Raw genomic sequence first — 21,916 nt, forward strand, 5'->3', positions numbered from 1 at the left:
TTTACATACGAGCGTATTAAGACATTGCGGAGGCAACTAATAAAATTTGAAATCAAAATTACTGTTAATTTTTAGTTAATGAAAAAACACTATTTTTGCATAGCATTCGCCCTCTACAGGTCAGGTACGGAATTACAAAAGGTTTTAGCTCATCAACTAGCGAAAATTTGGCCTTCTGCACTTCTCTTTCTATACAAATGCACAGTTTAAAAGCAAAGATCGTGACATTTTACATACGAGCGTATTAAAACATGGCGGAGGCAGCTAAAAAATTTTTTAAATAGAAATTAATTACTGTTAATTTTTTATTAGTTTGAAACCACAATTTTTGCTGGATGATCGATGTGGGGCCTCACGGCAGTGGCAGAACTCCCGGAAACAATGGAGTCATTTGCCACCGGGCGCCAGCCCTGAAGGGGGCACCTGGCTCCATTGTCACCCGGCTGTTCCGGGCATTGCTGAGGAGGAGCTACATGGAGAAGGAGCACTGCTGATCGGCGCTCCTTCTCCCCGCGATCCCCTCTCCCCCCCCGGCACCAGTGGCATCCAGAGGATGGAGCTCACTCCTGAGCTCCGGCTTCTGGGTCCCGCAGTGCACTATGGGAGTCACTCCCATAGTTCCAAGGAGTGGGCACCGGAGACGGATGGAAGCAGGCACATGAGCGGGGTTTAAGGTGTGTTGTGTATGTGTGTGCGTGCACGGGGGGCGCTAACTACTGGGGGCACTACAGAGTTACTACTGGGGGCACTATTGGGAGCACTACAACTGGGGGCGCTACAGGGGCCCTCACTACTGGGGGCATTTCAAGGGGCATTACTAATGGGGCATTACTACTGGGGGCACTACTACAGGGGGCATTACTTTTAGGGGCCTTATTACTACTGGGGCACTGCATTTGGGGACCACTACTGGAGGCACTGCATAAAGGGACCACTACTGGAGGCACTGCATAAAGGGACCATTACTGGGGGGCACTACACAGGCGGGCACTGGATAGGGGGACTTCTACTGAGGGCACTGCATAGGGGGTAGCGGCAGCTGGGGCTGGCATAGGTGCTGGGGGTGGTACATTTTAATTTGGGGGTTGGGGGAGCACCAACATAGTAATATATATATATATATATATATATATATATATGTGGATAGGTATAACTAGTTCAAGTGACTGGCATGTTTTCTAACAAAGAGACATTGGGGCATATTCAATTAGAAGCAAAAAGTCCCGTACTTTTCACATGCTGGACTTTTCACCGTCATCGCTGGTTTTCCATGCGGAGAAGTATCGCGCTCGTCCCCACGTATACCCTTATTCAAGTCCAAATCAGTGATAACGGATCCCGGCGAATTCAAAACCAGCAAAAAGTCCTGTCAGATTTGGGGAAATCAGCCTGACAACCCCCAAAAGATGCACTGACATTGGGGATCTCTCTAGATACCCCCGAATAGGCCTGTTGAAGGTATTTGGGGTACTTAAATTTATCTCAATAGCTGTTAAATAGCGTTTTTGCAGAAGTGGTGAAGAATAGCATTTAGCATTTTTTTTCCTGAATAAGTTGTCCCAGCAAACTTGGGGTATACAAAAATGGGTGCTAGCATATTGTTGCTAAAGTGAAGTATTAAAAAACTTAAAAAATCCACCTGCCGCAAACACCTGCAATCCTAAAAACACATTGGGCATTTGGTGACCCCCTTGAGTCTATTTCGCTAGTTTTTAAGTTTGTCACACAAAACCCCAATTCTGCACTTTTTTCCGACAGCTTTCATAGGCAAATCTTTTTTGCCAATTCCAATGCATTTACTTTCTGCACTGGCAAAAAGTCTATGGAATTGAATACGGGGAAAAGTTTTCACCTGGCGAAACGATGTCACCAGCTAAACTTTTCTGCAGAAATTGACTTTTCGCACCTAATTGAATACCCCCCTTGTGTATAGGGCCCTAGTGGGTATGTTGTAAAGTGCAACAGTGTGTAAAGTGAATCAAGTTATATCAATCAAAAAATACAAGTCTAGACCACACATATGTGCAGTGCAGATATGTTCAAAAGTGCTTCAACAGTGTGATTAAATCAATGAATAAACATGCTACTTAAGTAGATCAAGTTAAACCAAAAATGCATTAAATAAACACAAATTCAGACCTAAGCCTAAAAGCATGATTTGGGTTAACCCCTGCCGGGTGTCGCCTAATCTAGATTTATGAAAGTGTCAAGTGCAGTACAAATATGCTTACAGTCATATTATAACCATACGGTATTCATTACACTTCCAAGAACAATGATAAATAATAGCATCCAATTCATAGCATATTTTGGACTAAAAAAACACAATTTCATTAGTTGTCAAAACAATAATGAAATACAATGGGATAAAAAAGGTTCAATGCGTATATGATAAATAAAAGCATACAATTAATAGCACAAGGTTTGTATTCTGCCAGGGATTTTTCCACCTGCCCTGCCTTAGTTTGGTTGTTGTAGTGTCAACTTTTATGGTGGGAAAGAACAGTAGCAGTCACTATATGCCTTTTAGTGCTTGAGGTGCTCTCTCTAACAATACACGGGTTAGGCTGATGCAAACCTATTGGGCTCAGCGGCATCAATGTTTCAGATGGGCTTTTTCTGTGTCATTTGTTTGGGAGGTGGATAACATGAGTTGAGGTGATGGGTTGGCAATTGACCTCCCATCTAGGTGGAGGAGGAGTTTTGCAGATGGTGATATTGCTTAGTGGGTTCTTTCTTTGCCACCATGCATTATCCATCCTTTCTTTTATCCATTCTGATAATTACTTCATTATAAATAAATAAAGCTGACCTTTTATTTTCCACATATATATGCCTCCATGTCATTTTCCATTAGAGTTTATCTTGCAATAAGGGAGTAGCCATACATCAGATGGTAGGGTGTTTAAGTTCATCTGTCAATCATCAGACCTGCTTTGTGACACTAATCACCTGTGCTTTATCCACCAATCATTGTAGTAGCAGCTAAGTATCTGGCAGCGACAGTTAAGGTTGCACAGCAGGAGTGGACTGCTGCAATCTCTAATATCACTGCCAATCAACAAGCTGTATGTGTGTGTGGGAGCAAGGTTAAAACTATTGCATCAAGTCTCCCATAGGGGAGGTAGACCTAAATCTAAAGGAAGGAGACACTGAGTTTTTGAAAAGAGGAGCTAAGCTACAAAAAAATGGTAGAACTGGCATCCAGAGGGTTGTCAATACTGTGCCAATGTGTTGCTAACCCATTTTCCGCATCTCTGTGTGACAGTAACAAAAATAAAGTAAATGGCTGAGACTACTAGTGCCTTCAACAAAGTTTAGTAAATTGATAAATGTGTTTTGGTAATATATTTTTTATGGATTAAAGTGTATATATTTATTTTGTATTTTTTTCAAAAGGAATAAAACCTTGTATAAACTATAGTAATTTCTAAAAAAAATATGTACATATTGTCCTTAATCTTACTAATGGAACCATTAACTCAAATAAATGCAAATTTGCAGAGCAATTATTGTTATACTGACAAGAGAGCGAAAGATATTTACTTAAACAATTAAACCTCTTTATTTTCATGGCCAAACAGATGTAGCAAAAAGAATGTCTCTAGACATTTCGACTAGCCTTAGGGTCAATCACATGCTATTTCTGAATGAGTAAAACTGGGTCAAAGATCCTGTAGCAGTATATATTTATACGTAAAAAGACCCAATAACAAGTTAAAAGGCAGATGGTAAATTTGTAGAGTGGCGAGCTTGAAGCTCCATAAAAGTAAAAAAGAAAAACATTGAAAGGAAGCAAAATATACTGTTGCAACTTAAAACATTGCACAAAAGTTCCTTTCTTCCACAACTTCTACAAGAGTGGTGCTATATTAATGGAGAATTGTCCAAAAGTGGCCAAAAGCATTCATGGAAGCAATTTCCACTGGCAGTTTTGAGAAAAAGCAGGAAGTTAGCCATATTCTGGGGCAGTCAATGTACTGGCAGGAGCATGCTCAGTGTGCATTCAAGAAACATTCAATCTCTGAGTGATCACATGATTTCATAGGGACTTCCACTACATACCAACATATACTTTAAATCAGTGGTCTTCAACCGGTAGCTCGTGGCTGTAATTTGGGTAGCACTCCTAGCTGCAGTACTGCTGAGTCAACTAGGAGGAAGTGACCTCTGACAAAGCTGTGGGTGGAGTGATGGGGAAGCGCATCAGGTGATTGCCATAGGGCGACAATACGTGATCTACAATATCTGGACATCAGAGGAGTGAACTGCATTTGGGGCTAGTGACTCCTACCCAGCCCGGCCAAAAAATTCCACAACAGCCTTGCCTATATCTTTTGCTCCTCTACTGTACTTAATTCCTTGGATCCAGTAATTTAAAAGTGAAGTGTTCAACAATATCACTGTATTAATTAAATGCATTGTTCTATTAAACATTTTTTTCAGTTTCATTAAATGATCTTGAATTTTTCGGTTATTAGCCAAATTTTTGTATGTTAGTACCTCTTCAAGAGGTTTCATTTTTCTTGAGTAGTTCACACCCCAATTAAGGTTGGTGACCAATGCTTTAAATAATGTCTACAGCATTCATGATACAGAGTTGGAGTAATACAGTTTTATAGTTGATTGTTTTTCTCTCTCCAATAATAAATATTTATATTGCTATAACGGTTTTACTTAGACAGTACTCAGAGAGTAATTGGGCTACCAGGTCCTTCTTTTCTCATATATTTGAACTCAACTGCCTCTAGTGTTATTGAAAAAAATACATTTACTATGTATTTACTTAAAATGTACTCATAAAAAAATCCTAGGCGTGATTTAGCCAGCATTGTAATTTAACTGACTGTCGCTCTCCAATCTAAGATCAGCCAAAATATGTGTTTCTCTGTAGAATGTAAGCTCTGATAAACAAATACTTTCACCGTTTGCTTTGGTCTTTGTTTTAATTTTACTTTTGGCTCATTACTGCTACTATTCCAATTTATTATTATTATTATTATTATTATTATTACTGCTACTCTTACTATATCAATAAAAGGTAATTAGAAAACCTAAAGTATATTTATAGGTTAACCAACATTGGCATATAAAGTGTATGTTTGAAAAAAAAAAAAAAATCTTTTGTTTGACTCTATGGAACATTTTATTTAAACAGTAACTTATAACTGAAATATTAATTTAACTGATATTCACACCAAAGCAATTTTTACATCATTGGCATCTCTTAAAAGTAAATATTTGTAGAGTGGCGAACTTGAAGTGACTCATCCTTTCCCATCCCCCTAATCTGGCCAATAAGGAGAGAGGTCACTATGACCAATTACAAAGCGGCATACAACTATACACAAAATGACTGACTCTCCGATAGGCTATGACACAGGTTAAAAATCACCTGTGTCTCTGTTACCGGAATCTGACGGAGGAAGCAGTTGCGAAACGCGCGTCTCAGACCTGTGGACTCCCGCTGTGTACAGACAGGATATCCTTCAGCAGCACACAAATGGACTCCCCACAGCAAATTTACTTTTATCCCATGCTGGTCTCATTGTGAGCAAACAGGTACCTTTCACTTTTTATCTTTCAAAGCGCACGAGGTGACCGATTTACATGTGAGAGCAGGCAGCTCTGCAATATCTATAGGCAGACAGAGCGCTGCTCACTCTGTATTGTCACAAGTGCAGCTGGAATTTACTTCCTTCTTATCATTGTATACAAAGCTGTGCTTCTCACCACTCACCACAGCCCTAGCGGCATATGAGTGGCAGCAGCACTAGCTCCGATCATATACTATGGTATCTGCACCTCCATAATACACTGGCATACTTTCTCTTTTACAGACACTCTCAGTAGAGGCTTTTTTTAATAGGTTCCTGCTCTACCCATACCAGCTTCCTTTTTTCTAACTTGGCCTAAAAGTAGATGTTCTATATACTTATTCCTACCCCTGAGTAATCTAACAGCACGCTCACATGTCATTCACTGTCCTAAACATAATGACATGCAGCAGCTACTGTTTTGATACCTGACTAAAGGGCGTAGTTTATTCTATCATCTCTTTCCTATGTCACTATATACTCTCTTAATGGTACCTGATTCTTCTTTTCCATAAACGGCCATCCGGTGATCTGTTCATGTATAAAAAGATATCTGCTTCATGCCATTTGGGAAATCACTTAATAAGTGCACAATTATATCCTTCCAGAATGTGATCACTTGGAGAATTTTGACCGCATGATTATTGGGAGCTCATTCACATATACAATTTAGATATTTCCTTCTTAATTAAAAAGAAGGACTAAAACATATTTTGCTTTACCTGTGTGTCTGCTGTTAGAAATGACTGGTCATGGTACCACGATAACGTTTAGAATAATTACTGTATGTTGACAACCATAGGAATTTGAATATTGATTGGGTACAGCACCATAAGATATCAAGGAATTACTGGATGAAACAAGTCATATTGCAGTGTATTCAGTAACACATTTGATGATCACAACATCATTTTACTTCTTGTTATTTTCCTGAAATATTTCACTCTGCTTTCCTAATCAGTATAACTTTTATTGATATATGTTTGTGTGTTTTGATATATGTTTGTGTTATTTACATAATATATATGCTAGAAGGCGGATATGATCTTTTTTAATGTATACCTAATAAATGTTAAGTATTTAATAATTTACCAAACAGCAACATTGCGATAGAGTGCCCCCAAAAAGAGAGAGTTTTTTTATTTTCTTGACTCTTTACCATGTATATATACTCTCAAGGGGAGCACCTCCACACTTGAGACCTATGATACCTATACCAAGGTGTAATAACTAGTCATGTGGACTAATTTATATCTATAAAATTTATCCTATTAACGCTTCATCCTGTGCTCAAATCAATTCCCTGATTCCCTTCCCTTTGGGTTATAAAACTTGTCTGATTAGAAACTCGGTGAAGACAGAGGTAAGGTGGTAGCATGATTTAGTTTGGAACGAGTATGTCTACGATTATCTTGATCTACTGTTGGTAACAGTACAGCCTCCATTTGTACAGCTGTTATGTACAAGTTTGCAACAAGGTAGAAAATGTCAGGCATAACAATGATGAAGGCATAAAAAAGCAAATACATTGAGGAGGGAGTATATCTGAGAGTATTACAGACATACTGTAATTTAGAAGATAAAGCAAACCCATTTTTCTCAGGGATAAGCTATAACAAAGTCAGGGGATGATAGGGCACACCTGCCTCTCCTATATATAGAATGAAATGGTGCACCAATACCATTGGTTCAGTTTAAGACTTTTAAGCAGCACTCAGGCAGAAGAAAAACTTAACAGCCTCAGAGCTCCCATTAGGTCATGGTTTGGACATTGACTGACAGTATTTCTGCTCACTGTCTCACACTGAACTTTTAGACAAAAATTGATAAAATTACACATCTGGGCCTAAATTTGTCAGCAATCAAGATCAATTTGTAAAAACTAGACAGATTATCTGGCAGCAAGAGTCCCATAATTACTGGTTGCATGGCTTCATCAAGTGACCATTACGGACCAATTGGGTCACTAGTGTGCACACATCAGACCAACCAACTCTGCCATTGTATTTTTAGAGAACAAAGCAGAAAAAACTCAGAAAGGTACTGGAAAGGTACTGTGCCTCTACTAGGAGGTCAACGTTACCAGGATTGGGTCTCAACCCCAATGAAGTTCTCTAGACAGGAGAAGGGACAATGAATAAAACTCAGAGCAGAAAACATGCTCATGCACACATATATAAACAGATGTAGAAATTACTACATCTATGAATATAAACATTGTTTGATCTATTCAACACAGCATTTCATGGTGTAACCCATCATTTCAACATGATTTTTGTGACTATTAGAATGGTTTTATTACTTGCTGTATTATTTGTTTACAACTGTCTTTATATCTCTCTTATATTTGATTGTTCCTATTTTCCCAATTGATTAAATTACAGCGGGCAATATGAAAGTTAATGCTTTGGGTTATCAACAAAATAATGTTTTTCATGCCAGTGTATTGGCATATTTAAGAATATTTCATCAATCAAAAATAGTAACAGTCACAAAAAGAATGTACAGTATGTTGCCTGATAGGTCAATATGCTCACTATATTTTTTAAAAATATGAATTGAATGTAATTTCTAGTATTTCCTTCTTAAATTCAGATTTTTTTTGCCCGTTCTTTCCCTGTCTTGTGATATAAAAATGTTAATTCTGTACCAAGGAAACCAGTCTTTGTCTAAATTTCATCCTGAAAAAAATCAAAACATTTAAAAAATATTTACAGTACCCAAGAAACCTGCTGGGCTTTGTCTTTTTCGAAGTTGCCTAAATTAAACAAAATGTAATATCTGTAGGTGAGTAAAAAACTTGCTCTACTAAAACTCGGTAATGAATAATTGCACTGGCTACAACTGTAACAAAATACAGCTCTCATATAATTGTCAAGTTTAACGAGCAATAAGTTCGATGGCTAGTATTTTCCAGAGGAGGAAGGCACTAATGTGAAGAATCTTGAACATCATGTTTTATTATGGGATATGATTATGCCTTGTTATTTGTATAACATCATTGTGTGCTTTAATTTTATCATGGACAGTTCATTCTTTATTCAGACTATGGTATCATTAAAATATCTTAGCATTAAGACTTCCTTCAGTGCAGTACAGCATGAGGTGTCTTATAAAGAGAGCTGAAGGGATCTCTAACAAGGCTCAGCTTGCAGTGGAGGTCTAATTTCCGGCATCCATAATGTGCTTCATATTTATGATAACATTTTTTCAGATTGTTTTTTTTGCATCCTACAGCTCAAGAGCAGAGATAATTAAATATCTATATCTGCTGATTCTACATTTTGAGACTGAGTGCAAGATGTTTTAACAGGTTCACATACCAATAAATTAGTATCTGCTGAACTACACACATTCACATAAATTTACCACAAAGCGATGTGGCACACACTTGTACTGCTTATTTATTATGATATTTTATCTTCAATTAAAAGGTCCATGATGCTCTCACTGTATGCAGTGCAAATAGCAGATAACTCATGTCATTGGATCAGCCCACAAAATGGCTGCCTTTACTGTGCAGGCGATGGATGCAATTTAAAGGATCACTAAAGCTCAACACTGATATTTGCAGATATGAATCATGATTATATATTATGCTGTTTAGTGTTACCCTGATATTCCACTGCAGCTACACTATATAGACAAAAGTGATTGGACACCCCCGTGCAAGTGAAATACATACCATGCATACCATTGCACACGAGTTCCAAATGACCACTAATGTGGCAGTTTCAAAAAGAAAACTTTGTAGGGAGGCCCATGCATTTGCAGTTCTATGGAAACAACAAATGTTTTTATCAGGATGACAATTCCACATGTCATGTTGCCAGGGTGATGCTGGACTGGTATACAGAAAATTCGGCAACCTGGATGGACTGGCCAGCTCAGAGTCCAGATCTTAACCCTATTGAGAACACCTGTGATGAATTGAAGTGAAGGGTGCATTCTAGGCCGACTCAACATTCTTCAGTGTCACAGTTGGTCATAACATGCCACCTGCTAGTGTCCAGGAACTTGTGGATAGTTTGCCAAGAAGGGTGTCTTCAGTAATAACTGCATGTGGTAGACCTACAAAGTAAACGCTCATTGATCTATTTGCTGTCAGTGTCCAATCACTTTTGTCTACATAGTGTATATTATAAAGTTTTAATTTTAACACACTAAGTTGAATCTCCTCTCACATGTTTACATAAGACAGTGTTCTAATGGGATCTCAAGCTGATAATGCATGCCTTTGAGTTGCTGCAATATTGCTGACCCTAGTACTGTCTATGAATCAACCAATCCATACTGTGCATTTCTTAACAGCAAGTATGGAAATCTGTCAGTCAAACTCTGCCTATTAACATTAGGCAGAAGCCCTTAGCTAATACCATGGCAACCTTCTGCAGAGGAGTGACAGAGAGTATGGTGGACATAAATAACTAAGTATAAAGACTTTTGTTATTATATAGTATTCATCTCAGTAATACACAGTCTTTGCTATATATCAATGTCAAACAGTGGCTCTTTAAGTAACACCTCTGAGTAAAGTGATGAAGGGGGGAACTGGATTCTTAGATCACATTTTTCTTTTCATGCCAATTTAAAAACAATTTTTACAAATTCTCAAGAGTACTCCAATCATTGTAGCCGTGGTTTTTTTTCATACTGTACATAACAATGTTAAATAATTTTGTTTTATTTTTTCCTTACCTATGAAACCTAACTACAGTATCTATTTGCTGTTATAATAATTGCAGCAAAAGCGTATTCACTAATTTGCTGCTGATTTCTTTCAGATAAAGAAGTGTGCTCTTTACTAATAGCACGTACATGCTCTTGGCTTAGTAACACAGTAGCTGTGGATCTGATAACTCTAGTGGAAGCATTTCATATTGCAGCCTTTATTAGACTGTCTATAGCACCATGGAGTCTGGGACACTGCACTTGCCTATTACAATCATAAACACACTAAAAATATGACATCTTCATCATTCATTACAATTAGTAAATATAGAATAAAACTGTGAAAACACAGCAATTTTTCTAATGACTATAAAAGGAAAGACATATCAGGTTTTATTTAACTGATGTGTCCAGAATATGTTTATAATGTACATTTATGCATTATATACTGAGAAAAAAAACAGACAATATATTTAAGAAATTGCTGTTACATGCTCTTCATTTAGAAAAAATAATCCTGTTTCGAGATAAACACAGTATGAGATGTTTTTGTCATTTGCAGTGAGATGAATAATACACTTAAAGTATAAGTTTCTTCATTCAAAAATACCCAGGGCATGAGTTCTACACATATTTGCAGTGCACTCGCTCTTTATACATATAATAGGTTTAATATTTGTCATCATCACCAGGATGCACTTGTCCAGATTATTCTTGGTGCAAATTACAGGGTTCTGTTCAGCAATGCATAGCCTGACATTCTATAGATATGCCTTAGATGGAGAGTTGGGGAGAAAGTGTCGGGGGAGGAGAAGACAGAAAAGGAGGGAGTGGGGGAAAAGTGTCAAGGAGAGAGAGAGAATGAGGTGGGGATAAAGTGTTGGGGGTAGAGAGAGAGAATAAGGTGGGGATAAAGTGTTGGGGGTAGAGAGAGAGAGAGTGGAAGGGGACAGAAGAAGAGTGATCGAGAAAAAAAAATGAATAAAAAAATAGGCAACAATGAGCATTAGAGCTAGTGGCCATATATACATTTTCATCTATCCATAGATTCACCAAACGTAGGTCTTATAAATGCTTTCTTTGGGGGTTAAAATTAATTATTGGTATAAGACTGTAAACCAAAACAGATATCAGATCAAACTGTTTTGGAAGCAGACAAGCTACAAATTGATAGTAAGTTAGTCTAACGTAATGACAAACTTCAGTGTAGTGCATTACTCCAGAGTGGGCACAGAATGTAAATCAGTGAGCATCACGCTGTCCATGGTGCTGGAATCATTTCTTATTCTAAACCTCACATTTATCTGATCTATTATAAAATGTAAGGATAGTAATACTCATGTCATATCTATTGCAAGTGATAAAATATATCTACACACATAATAGTCACAATAGTAACATATATAATAGTGTAATAAAATATTATTTTATATAATATTGTTCTCAGATATTAGTCACAGTAAGCTTGACAATAAGCTGACACTGTAACCAAACGGGGACAATCATTGTATAATATGTGGGTTCCTAAATAATCACTTTTGCAATCCAAATCTTATGCTTGCAGTGATCGAAACAATGATCGCTTCATATTAATCACATGTTCCGGGCCAAGATATTTAATGAAAACTTTCCTTCAAGTTGCTTAATGATCAAGTCATTCTTTTGTGACAAACAAATGAACATGGTGGGTAGGCACCATTTACCTAATATAAGTTCAGTGAAACATAGAGACATAGTAATCTACAGAGTCTTTTACATATGTATTAATAGGTATAGATGCTGCCATATTGTTTGCTCAGTGCAGTCAAATAAAATACTGTTCAGCAACAGTAAGTAAAAAGTGCCAATTACTGAACAGATTATGAAAATGTTTCTTACATAAATAAAACATAATAATAATAATAATAAAAAAAACAATTTTAATGGTATTTTCCATGGTACTACTAATTAATAAAGAGTGGGAAAACTTGTATTTAAAATAAGAGAACATTATTATTCATAACAAGCAACTTTTCAGAATAATATAAATTAACTTTATAATGTAATGTAAAAGCGGCAATAATGTGAATGACTGAAAATCCAGAACTTACCCTTCCAACTAGTATTGGTTCAGGTCCAGAAAACTCTTCCAACACGAACATTTGATTCCATACCCAGCCTCTCTTGGATCTGTTTAACACTTTCTGTTCATCAGCGACTCCATCAAGTTCCATAGTGGCATCAGTCGAAAGTACATAGGAATCATTCCTCGGAGCCATATAAACATGAGGAAGAACAGCAATCCATAATATGATTAATGGAGTCCAAACATCCATGAATGTTTCCCCAAGTCTTTCAGGCATTTTGACACAAGTTACAGGGAACACGGACAACATGAAATGATTGTTCTGCTTACATCCAGATTGCAGCCATCCAATTCATCACGCAGAGAGAGATATTTACTTGCAGCTGATCCGAGTGTTTACTGCTCAATAAACACAAGCACAAATAGTCCACATTCACAGGACATGACGCGTTTGGAATATTATTCATTGATGTTTCCCTTCAAATTAAAAAAAGAAAAAAACAGAAAGACAAAGGAAATGAGTGAACCAAATTTATATAGCATAACATACCATGTTTTCACAGTTAACAGTAATCATAAAACCAAAATTTAAGCTTTTATAGCAGACAGATAGACAAAAAAATGCAAACAAGTAGGAAAGAATAGTATAAGAAATTAGCCAAAAATACTAGCAAAGATTCTTCACATTTTAAAGAACTATAATTAACAGATTACCCTTGATTGGTTGTCATATCAGCTTTGTTTATTTGGAAATTCATATCTCAGCTGCTTTACAGCATGCTGCCATATTTCCAAGACAGTCCATTACCTGGCCTAATACAACTAACTTTTTTTTTAAATCTTATTTACATCACAAGTGAAAAAAATCTTTATTATTAGACTATAGTACACAAGTGATGTAAATATGTGTATAAAATGGGTTCTGATGTCATTACTGTAGAATTCAATCGGGAAACTTGTATATAATAAGAAAATATCCACCCCTACTGTAAATTATTAATGATAGTGGTAGATCATTTGGATTCCTGTGACCTGTAAGAAAGTATTACAGCTTTGTGCTTATATATGGCCACAGAAAACCTCTGGCATCTAATATCCATATATTTCACAGTAGGGATTGAATTGTGGAATTGCCATTGCATTAGCAATATATAACAGCCCCCATGCAGTTTAAAAGAGATCATAATGGCAGACGAGCAACTAATAAGAAACAGCGCTACATTGTACAGTAAGAATATATAAACTGCATCAGCAAATGCTTACTTCTTAAGTGCCCACCTTAGCTCAAACTCTAGCTTGTGCCAAAAAATACACCAAATGGGCTGTATACAGAAGTACTGTTAGGGGACAGTGTCAGGATCTAAAATACTGCTCGGAGAAACCCCTTCTGAATGAAGGGGCGCTGCGGTCATTAAATCCAGAGGCAGGCACCTCTCTTTAGTCCCACATCATTACTGACCCTTCCCAGTATAGTCTTGGAATTGAAATGATCGATGATATAAGGGTCTATGGGGTCTATTTACTAAGGCTTGGATGGAGATAAAAGTAACGGAGAATATGTACCAGCCAATCAGCTCCTAACTGCCATGTCACAGGCTGTGTTTGAAAATGACAGTTAGGGGCTGGTTGGCTGGTACTTTATATCCGTCCACTTTATCTCTAGCCAAGGCTTAGTAAATAGTCACCTATGTTATGTTAGTATCTATTTTCAGCTCTATTGGGTGCATATAGACTTTTAGAAAATACACCTAATTGTACTGTTGAATAACAGATATTTACTAGAAATTGATTTGAGTGACAGATATTTAGAGTGAAACAGATTTGCCCATTTATGTGCATATGTAGTAAACACATTCCTGCAACACTGCGATGAAAAGAGCAAAAATTACAAAATGTGCTCCACTTTGTGGTTCGAAACTCATTCTTTTGGGTGTTTGTTTCAGTGATAAAGATTTGTTTTGGAAGTGTTCTGAAATAACTGATAGTTTGGGCCCATTGCCTTCTAAAGTGTTCCACACATTTTACAGTAATGACTTTATTCTCCTCTACTGCAGGCTTATTGAGAGAGCAATTCATTACTTCTGTGAGCAACTTGGCACGCGTTTGATATGTATTATACACATAAAACAAATCTTCAGCATATAGTTCTTCTTATTCTGCCATTCATATTGAAGTGCTTTGTCACGTAAGAAGATAGAGAGCTCTGGTGTTTCTGGTTAGGCATGTAAAGTGACTTTCCGCTTGTGTAAGCATAATTAACAGTTAACCAACATATCGCTTATAAACCTAACCTTAAGAGGTCATCAGATAGGCGACACAGCTGCCCAGGTGACCCTAATCACCAGGGTTTTATGAAAGGATGTGGAAAACTGCTATGTCTATTTTAATCAAAGACAAATTTCCACTGTTCTATTTGAATCTATGAATTGTAGTCTATTATGTGAGCAGAGGGTTATTTATCTGGCTGGTCTCACATGACGTTAGGATGGTTTTTCTACATACTTCAAATCCCACAAATGTATGACTCTGGATCTTCATATTGTTATTTTATATTGGCTTGCATAATTTGTACACATTTCTGTAACATAAGGCTTTATTTTTCTGCCTCAATTATTAACATGGTATAGGTAGGTTATCTCTCTTAGTTGTTAAGTTTATTTTAAGACTATTGCATGGAACAGGATTCATTTAAAATACAAGTAAACATAGTTACATCTTTAGTTACAAAGTGGATCAATTAACATTTTCCCTAGATTTATAGTTTAGGGCAATACTCTTGACCAGTGGTTCTCAACCTCAACCCTCAAGTTCTCCTGACAGGTCATGTTTTGAGGATTTCTCAGAAAAATAGAAAGAAATCCACAAAACATGACCTGTTGGTCGTACTGGAGGAGTGGAGTTGGGAATCCCTGGTTTTGGCCAGTTCTTTGGAATAAAAGTGGGTGCTACAATGCCATGTGACAGTTTGATGGAGTGAAGTTACATTTAGGAACATAGATACTTACATATTATAACATAGAAATGTATCTCGCCACAACTAATAGTATGTGACCTTCTATTAAATAAAATGTCTGTCAAAAGCACTGATTGTCATTTGAAGGGGGTGGGGGATTGGTAACACTCCTTTGAAATATTTGGGGCAAATATATGAGGGAACCATATTTATTAAAATATATAAATATATATAATTTATAATATATAAATATAGGCTAATATTTATTTTTTAGCTGTACTTCTATTTTCTGCAGCTCCACTTTTCGAGCTTTGTATATTCTGACAGTGGTATCACAAAGCATTAATTGGATATCTCTACATCAAAATGATTAGGAGCCATTGTCTTTTGATTATATAAAGCAAAACATACCCAGTATTGTAAATGATAGGTATATAAAAGTCACCATAGAGTGCAGTGACCATATAAATAAGACAAATAAGTATCACGTGTATATTATAGTAAGAGTACAGAGGTTAATCCAACAATGCTAGATCACTGTACAATGGTAATTTATCACAGTAAAACCTCACTGGAAGGCATTTATGAAAATACTGTAGAGCAAAGAAAAGCTGGGATAAAACGTGGAGCCATTGAGAATTCCCTATTCACAATTATAATAGTCTCAAACTCTGTTTTGCCATGTTTTACAGCATTTTCACATATATCCCCCCACATACCACTTTCCGAAATATTTCCTCACTTCATTTAACCCTTTTACAAAGCTTTTCTAAATACATTAGACAAGGCAATTTCCTTCACTATCTTTTGCTCTTTTGGAAACGGAGAAATCATATTTAAATAGAATACAATCAATTCCACAAATGATTTTGATCATTATGTATATCACCAAATATTACTCCTATTGCCTTGCTGGAAGTCCCCGGGCCCTAATGAAACTAGATAATCATTACACTAGACATGTAAACCTGTACAGAGGTTTCCTTTAATTATTGTGTTTTATGAGGTGGTAGAAATTTTCATTGTCTTTCTTGTGACTTAAATACATGTATTTAATTAATAAGCACAAAGCTTTGCCAGGGAATCTAATTGTAGTGTTCACATGTTTAAATAACTCTATGTTAATACAATTTATATGCAACACCCCTTGCCTTCTACTAAACGAACAGAACCATAAAAGTACATACAGTATACTGTCTAAATACATGTACAGTATGTATAAATATGTGTGTTTATGTATAAACATACTTATATATACAGAGAGAGAGAGAGAAAGAGAGAGACAAAGGGATTGATTACTCTTTATGTCTCTCTCTTTCTACACACACACACACACATATATATATATATATATACACATATACATACACATACGCACACAATATATACATAGAAATCACATAAATCACAGGGGCTCTGCACTCGCCATAATAACTAACAACAATAATAATAGACAGTGGAGTTTTGGTTCATGAATTGATAAATGCATTTAAGCTTGCAGCCCCTGTCAAGGGACCCAACTTTACTGCAATATTATATTATATATATATTGCACTCAATGATCAATAGAGAGGTTTGGAATTGGGCAACATGCTTGGGGATTCCCTTTCAGAAGAGAATGCGAGACTGGGCCATGGTATAGATAGATATTAATAGATATAATGCATTTCTTTGAGATGCATGAACATACAGTGGTTGTCTTGTAGCTGTGGAACAACACTACACCTTGCATGTCTGATTTGTATTGCGCTGACAGCTATGCTTAGAAAGCCATTGTTACAGATGTTCACCGATAACCTTTTCCTTTTAAGAGAATCTACTTTTCCCACCATGTATTTCAATAATGAATTAATATGTACTGTAGGTAGGAACACAGCAAGCAGCGATGGGCATCTGGAAGAGAACACAGTCATGTTTAATGTATGTTCTCCCGGAAGGATAGAATAAAGTGTTCTTTCGTCCTTCAAATTAAATAAAATGTGATACATTTTACACATGAAATAGAATTTGGCACATGTTTCTGGCCACACGTATGTATATAACATATAAGGCAAGCACTTTACTGTATGGGATCTAGATTTTTAATTAAGATAATATGTAAATGGAGAGCTGAAATGTGTGAAATGATATTCAATGCTTAATACAACAAGTATATAACCACCAATCGGGGAACAGGGCATTGAGATGTATTGTACATTCTACTACACAGCAGAATAAGGGATTACCACATTGAGAGCATTGTGAGTACAATATGACTCCCATCAGATAAACAGTGCTTCAAGCATGCCTTTATTGCAATATATCATTATACATGTGCTGACAGTACAGGGTACAGTATGGCAGTATGCTAGATGCAATTCTGGTAGTTGTGGTCCTTGAAAATATAACTTCTAAAATTTGCACCTGAATCACAAGGATATTATGTATTATAATTACAACTAAGCACTAGGTCACTACTACTAGTGTAATAAAGACAACAAAATAAGATAAAAAAAAGTCACATGCATAACATAAGTAGACAGATAGATCAAAGACACAAAGCAAAAAAACTAACATTACATAAAAGGACCTTACTTTGGGTCTCAGCACATAGAAAAGGGCAATTGTACAAAAATGGTGCCCTCTTGTGCCACCGACAGCACTTCATGAAATTACTGCAGTAGAAAACAATATATTGAGAACTGGTGAATGAACCTCTGCAGAGAATTATCATTCTGAATCACCTCTGTGTTTATCTTTTTTTTCTTATGTTATTCTCCAACAAAAATTCTCTTTCACGCAAGAAAATAAATCCTTTGAAGAGTGGAACACACCTCTACAAAGCCAAGTAATCAGCCACCCAAGTTGAACTTAACTTAAAACTGATATTGTTGACAGTCGTGAAATGATGTACAGCAGGTACACTCGAAAACTTTGCCCCATATAGTTGGATCTTTTTTAATGGTTTATTCTTCTGACTCTGTGTTAAGAGGTTTCAAGATCCCTCTACTTTCACAATTAAGCTCATGAAACCTACACTTTTGTCAATAACTATGCATGTACCTTGAGTATTGAGGATGGTTCAGTATCTAGAACTAAATGACTATCCCTTTAAAGATATTAATAATGATTATGACTGGCATAAAAAGATAACTTTTGTGAATAAGAACTGCATAAAGAAATCAATCCAGGCATGAAAAAATACCTGTGTAGGGTAACTTAAACTGTAGGAAATGCAATTCAAATGTATACATTTTTAATACAAATAAAACAGCTTAAGTAGGAATTCTTCATGTGTTCTAGTTACAACGATTTAGAATAGCATCATCAATTACGGTTATTGACAATTCTAACTTAAGGGATATCAATAATTGCACAAGGCTCTAAATTGTTTATAAGTGTAACATTACACTTATAGCTCAAGTGGAACCAGGGAGGTCTTAAAATTATTCAGCGTATCGAACTACTGTACAATACATACTTTTCCCATCTAGAAGGACAAAATTTATCCTTATATACTATTCTCTAGTTTTTTGTAGGATTTGTAGACTATTAATTTTACTAACTCTCCACAGAACACACCAACAAGGAACAAGTCATACATACTATTCCAGCATTAAGTTGCAGTTTTCCGAAACAAGAATAGCCTGAAAACTGGATGTAGTATGACCTGTTACTGCTTTCACAGAACGCTGTTCCTGTAGATATTTGCTCCCATGAACTCTGCTTCTGACAAGTTACTTTTATATATAGAGGAATACAGTACTCACATATTTCAGTTGAACTAAATCAAGCTGTTTCTATCTCCTATTTAATATTGAAAACCCTTATGGCGCGTTGAACTCTGTCTGTCTATGTTGGACTTCACTATAGTTTGGAAGACCTGCTGAAGGACACACTGATGTACGCAAACAAACGTAGTTCACACACTGGTTTTGCTATGTCTGCAAAATTAACCATTTTCTTTCTCCATGAACACACTGGCCAAACTACAGCATTATTTTTTTGTACTGCAAATGAGAGTTTTGATCTATCGAAGCCTAAACAGAAACTGTCAGTAATCAGGTAAAGATATATATGACAGCTTTTGTCAAATATGCAGAGGTGCCCAGTTACATTAAAGACATTGGATCAAATGAACGAGCTGACACAATAATGGCTAAGTGTTATAAATTATTTTAATTGTATTACCTTTTAGCAGTGAAGATGTATTAATTATGGCTAAGTATTTAATCTGTATTGTCAACCAACAATTATTTATATAAAATAATTTTGAAGAACACATACTATAAGTAATTGCATCCACTAGAACCAGCTTTAAAAGTTCAATCACATCAGCAGTGTTGTAAATATAATGAGCTGAGGTTTTTACATTTTTCACCCCAGTTAATAGTGCATTTTGTCATGCACAAAGCTAGCTGTTGTAGAAATTGAACATACACATTGAAAGTCCTAGCACCCTACCACTCTTTACAAACTTCAGATCGGTATCCCTTTGTTGACACCCGACCCAAAATCCCTTGAGCTTACTATTCCCTGTTGGTATGTAACTCTGAAAGTGTTATACTGCAGCCTTTCCCCAAAAGGCCATTATTAAAAAATAAAAAAATCTTTGTCAAAATTAGAATGAGGATATAATTATAGAATTAAATCAAGGTGTGACAATAATGGAACAACACAATTGGCCTTAGAGCATTTCTGATCCTTTGCCAACTAAAGGGACTTATAACTGGGACTTTGGCTGCTATACATGAGCAAGAGGTGAGCTATAATGCTAATTCCCTCATGATTAGGAATATATTAAATCTGTAATACTGTGTTTGGTTGGAAAATAACACCCAGAAAGCTACTATAACTTTCCTTTTCTAGGATAGGATAGTAGAAAACCAAGAAATCATGAGAATTTTATTGTATGAAAGAAGTTTATCTTCGGTCACCTGACATTACCCCTTCCCAAACCCAAATATAAATCATTGTTTTTATTTTGATTATTATTCTCATTATTATTGTCATCAACACAACTTTGCATCAGTTGAGTATGAGACTTTATCTCAAAATGATTCCAGTAGTACTTATAACTGTCATGATAAAACAAGGGTATTTTACTTAGAGTATTTTAAATTCATTTTGTTTTTTTAATTGCTGTTTTTTGACGGTAACAGTCGAACACCCAACTTTCAGAAAACCTTCATAGTAAAGACTGAACAGTAACCCAATTCTCAGAAGAATTTTAGTATCAGAGGGGGTGACCTACTACCCTGAATATGACAGGGGTCTCTTAAGTTTCAACACATCTACAGTATCTCTGCTCATTCATTTAAAAAAAAAAAAAACAGAACTTTTTACAGTCCTTTAAGGTGCTTATTTCTTTGCTGAACAGTGGCAGAGAATCAATAATTATGTATGAGATGACAGGCAGTAAATGCCTTTTTCTCAAGCATGACTCAAAGTATGTTCTCGAAGATGCCACCAGAATCATATTTTAAAAACTGAAGGTAATGGAAAGTAAGACATTTATTTATATATTTCCCCGATCTCTCCCAATATCGGTTATGTCGTTAAAAGGATTATAAGCAATGCTTTTGCCTTATCGTTTTCCACCTTTCAATCCTTACAGCTGTACAGCTGACTTCCGTTTCACCACTAAGCTATGTTATGCTTAGACCTTGGCATTGAGTAGGTTAATATATATATAAATATATATATATATATATATATATATATATATATATGCCATGTACCATTTTATATCTTCCACTTTTGGTGACGGGCAGCTTCCCTGGTGTCTGTAATGCTATATCCAGTTTCAAATGAGATATTGTTAAAACATCTCAATACTGTACGGTAAAATTATACAGTAACATCAACTATTTACATTACTAAAAGCATAACAGGACAGGAACCCTTCCCTACTGTATGTACACCAGCCTTCATTGCATAGTTTTTAATGCAACAGCTCAGCCTAAATGCAACTGATTCAAGTTGCCTATGTATCAAGTTTCAGAAAGGTATTGACTGTGCTCTGCTATGCCAAAAATAATTAAGGAAAGGACAGACCGCTAATGGTAACTCTGAATCCCAGTGGCTTGTTGGATTAAATCTATGCTCTGCTTGAAGAGGGATCAACACTTCTTAAATGTAATGGATCTCAAAAATCACCCAACTGCACTTTTTTTAGGTCTGCAAGTTCATAAAGTTCAAAAAGTTGTTTTTCAAATGTAAACTATTGTTTTAAATGTCTGTGCTTGTAATCTGTTGCACATTTACAGGTCCTACCTAGTGAAACACAATCTATAATCTGATTGGTTCGAAGAACTGTCTGTCTTTTGCTCAATGCCAACTTTTTGTCCATTTCTGACAGATCCACGAAGCTCAACATGTGCATGGAACCATTGTGTTGATGATAATAACATGGTTTAGTCTGTAAGTACTGCTGAAGGCTGAGCACAGAGACACAACACAAATCTCTCTTTGCATCACTGAACCCCCAACAGGTCTTAAACTAAAATAAATTTGCAAAGATTTCTAATGTCCACCCAAAATAGTTCTTAGTTTTGGCATGCCTCCTTGATATGTTAATAAATACAGTCTGGGATATTTGGAAACCTGTTGAATATAAACACTGCCAAACATTCGTGCTAAAACCTGACA

The 21,916-nt window shown here is 36.2% G+C and overlaps 1 protein-coding gene across 2 annotated transcripts in view; it reads right to left on the reverse strand.

Moving 5' to 3' along the window:
• Window positions 1-21,916, reverse strand: part of LOC148500833 (cadherin-8) — a 434,715-nt gene that overhangs the window by 373,039 nt on the left and 39,760 nt on the right. For both annotated transcript variants that reach the window (XM_088451277.1, XM_088451278.1), the window contains one exon: window positions 12,359-12,810. In XM_088451277.1, the coding sequence (XP_088307403.1) occupies window positions 12,359-12,643 (285 nt within the window). In that variant the 5' untranslated portion in view covers window positions 12,644-12,810. The remainder of the gene's footprint in view (window positions 1-12,358; window positions 12,811-21,916) is intronic.

This window comes from Taudactylus pleione, unplaced genomic scaffold (genome assembly GCF_031769625.1).
Source record: "Taudactylus pleione unplaced genomic scaffold, aTauple2 ptg000545l, whole genome shotgun sequence".
NCBI lineage: Eukaryota > Metazoa > Chordata > Amphibia > Anura > Myobatrachidae > Taudactylus > Taudactylus pleione.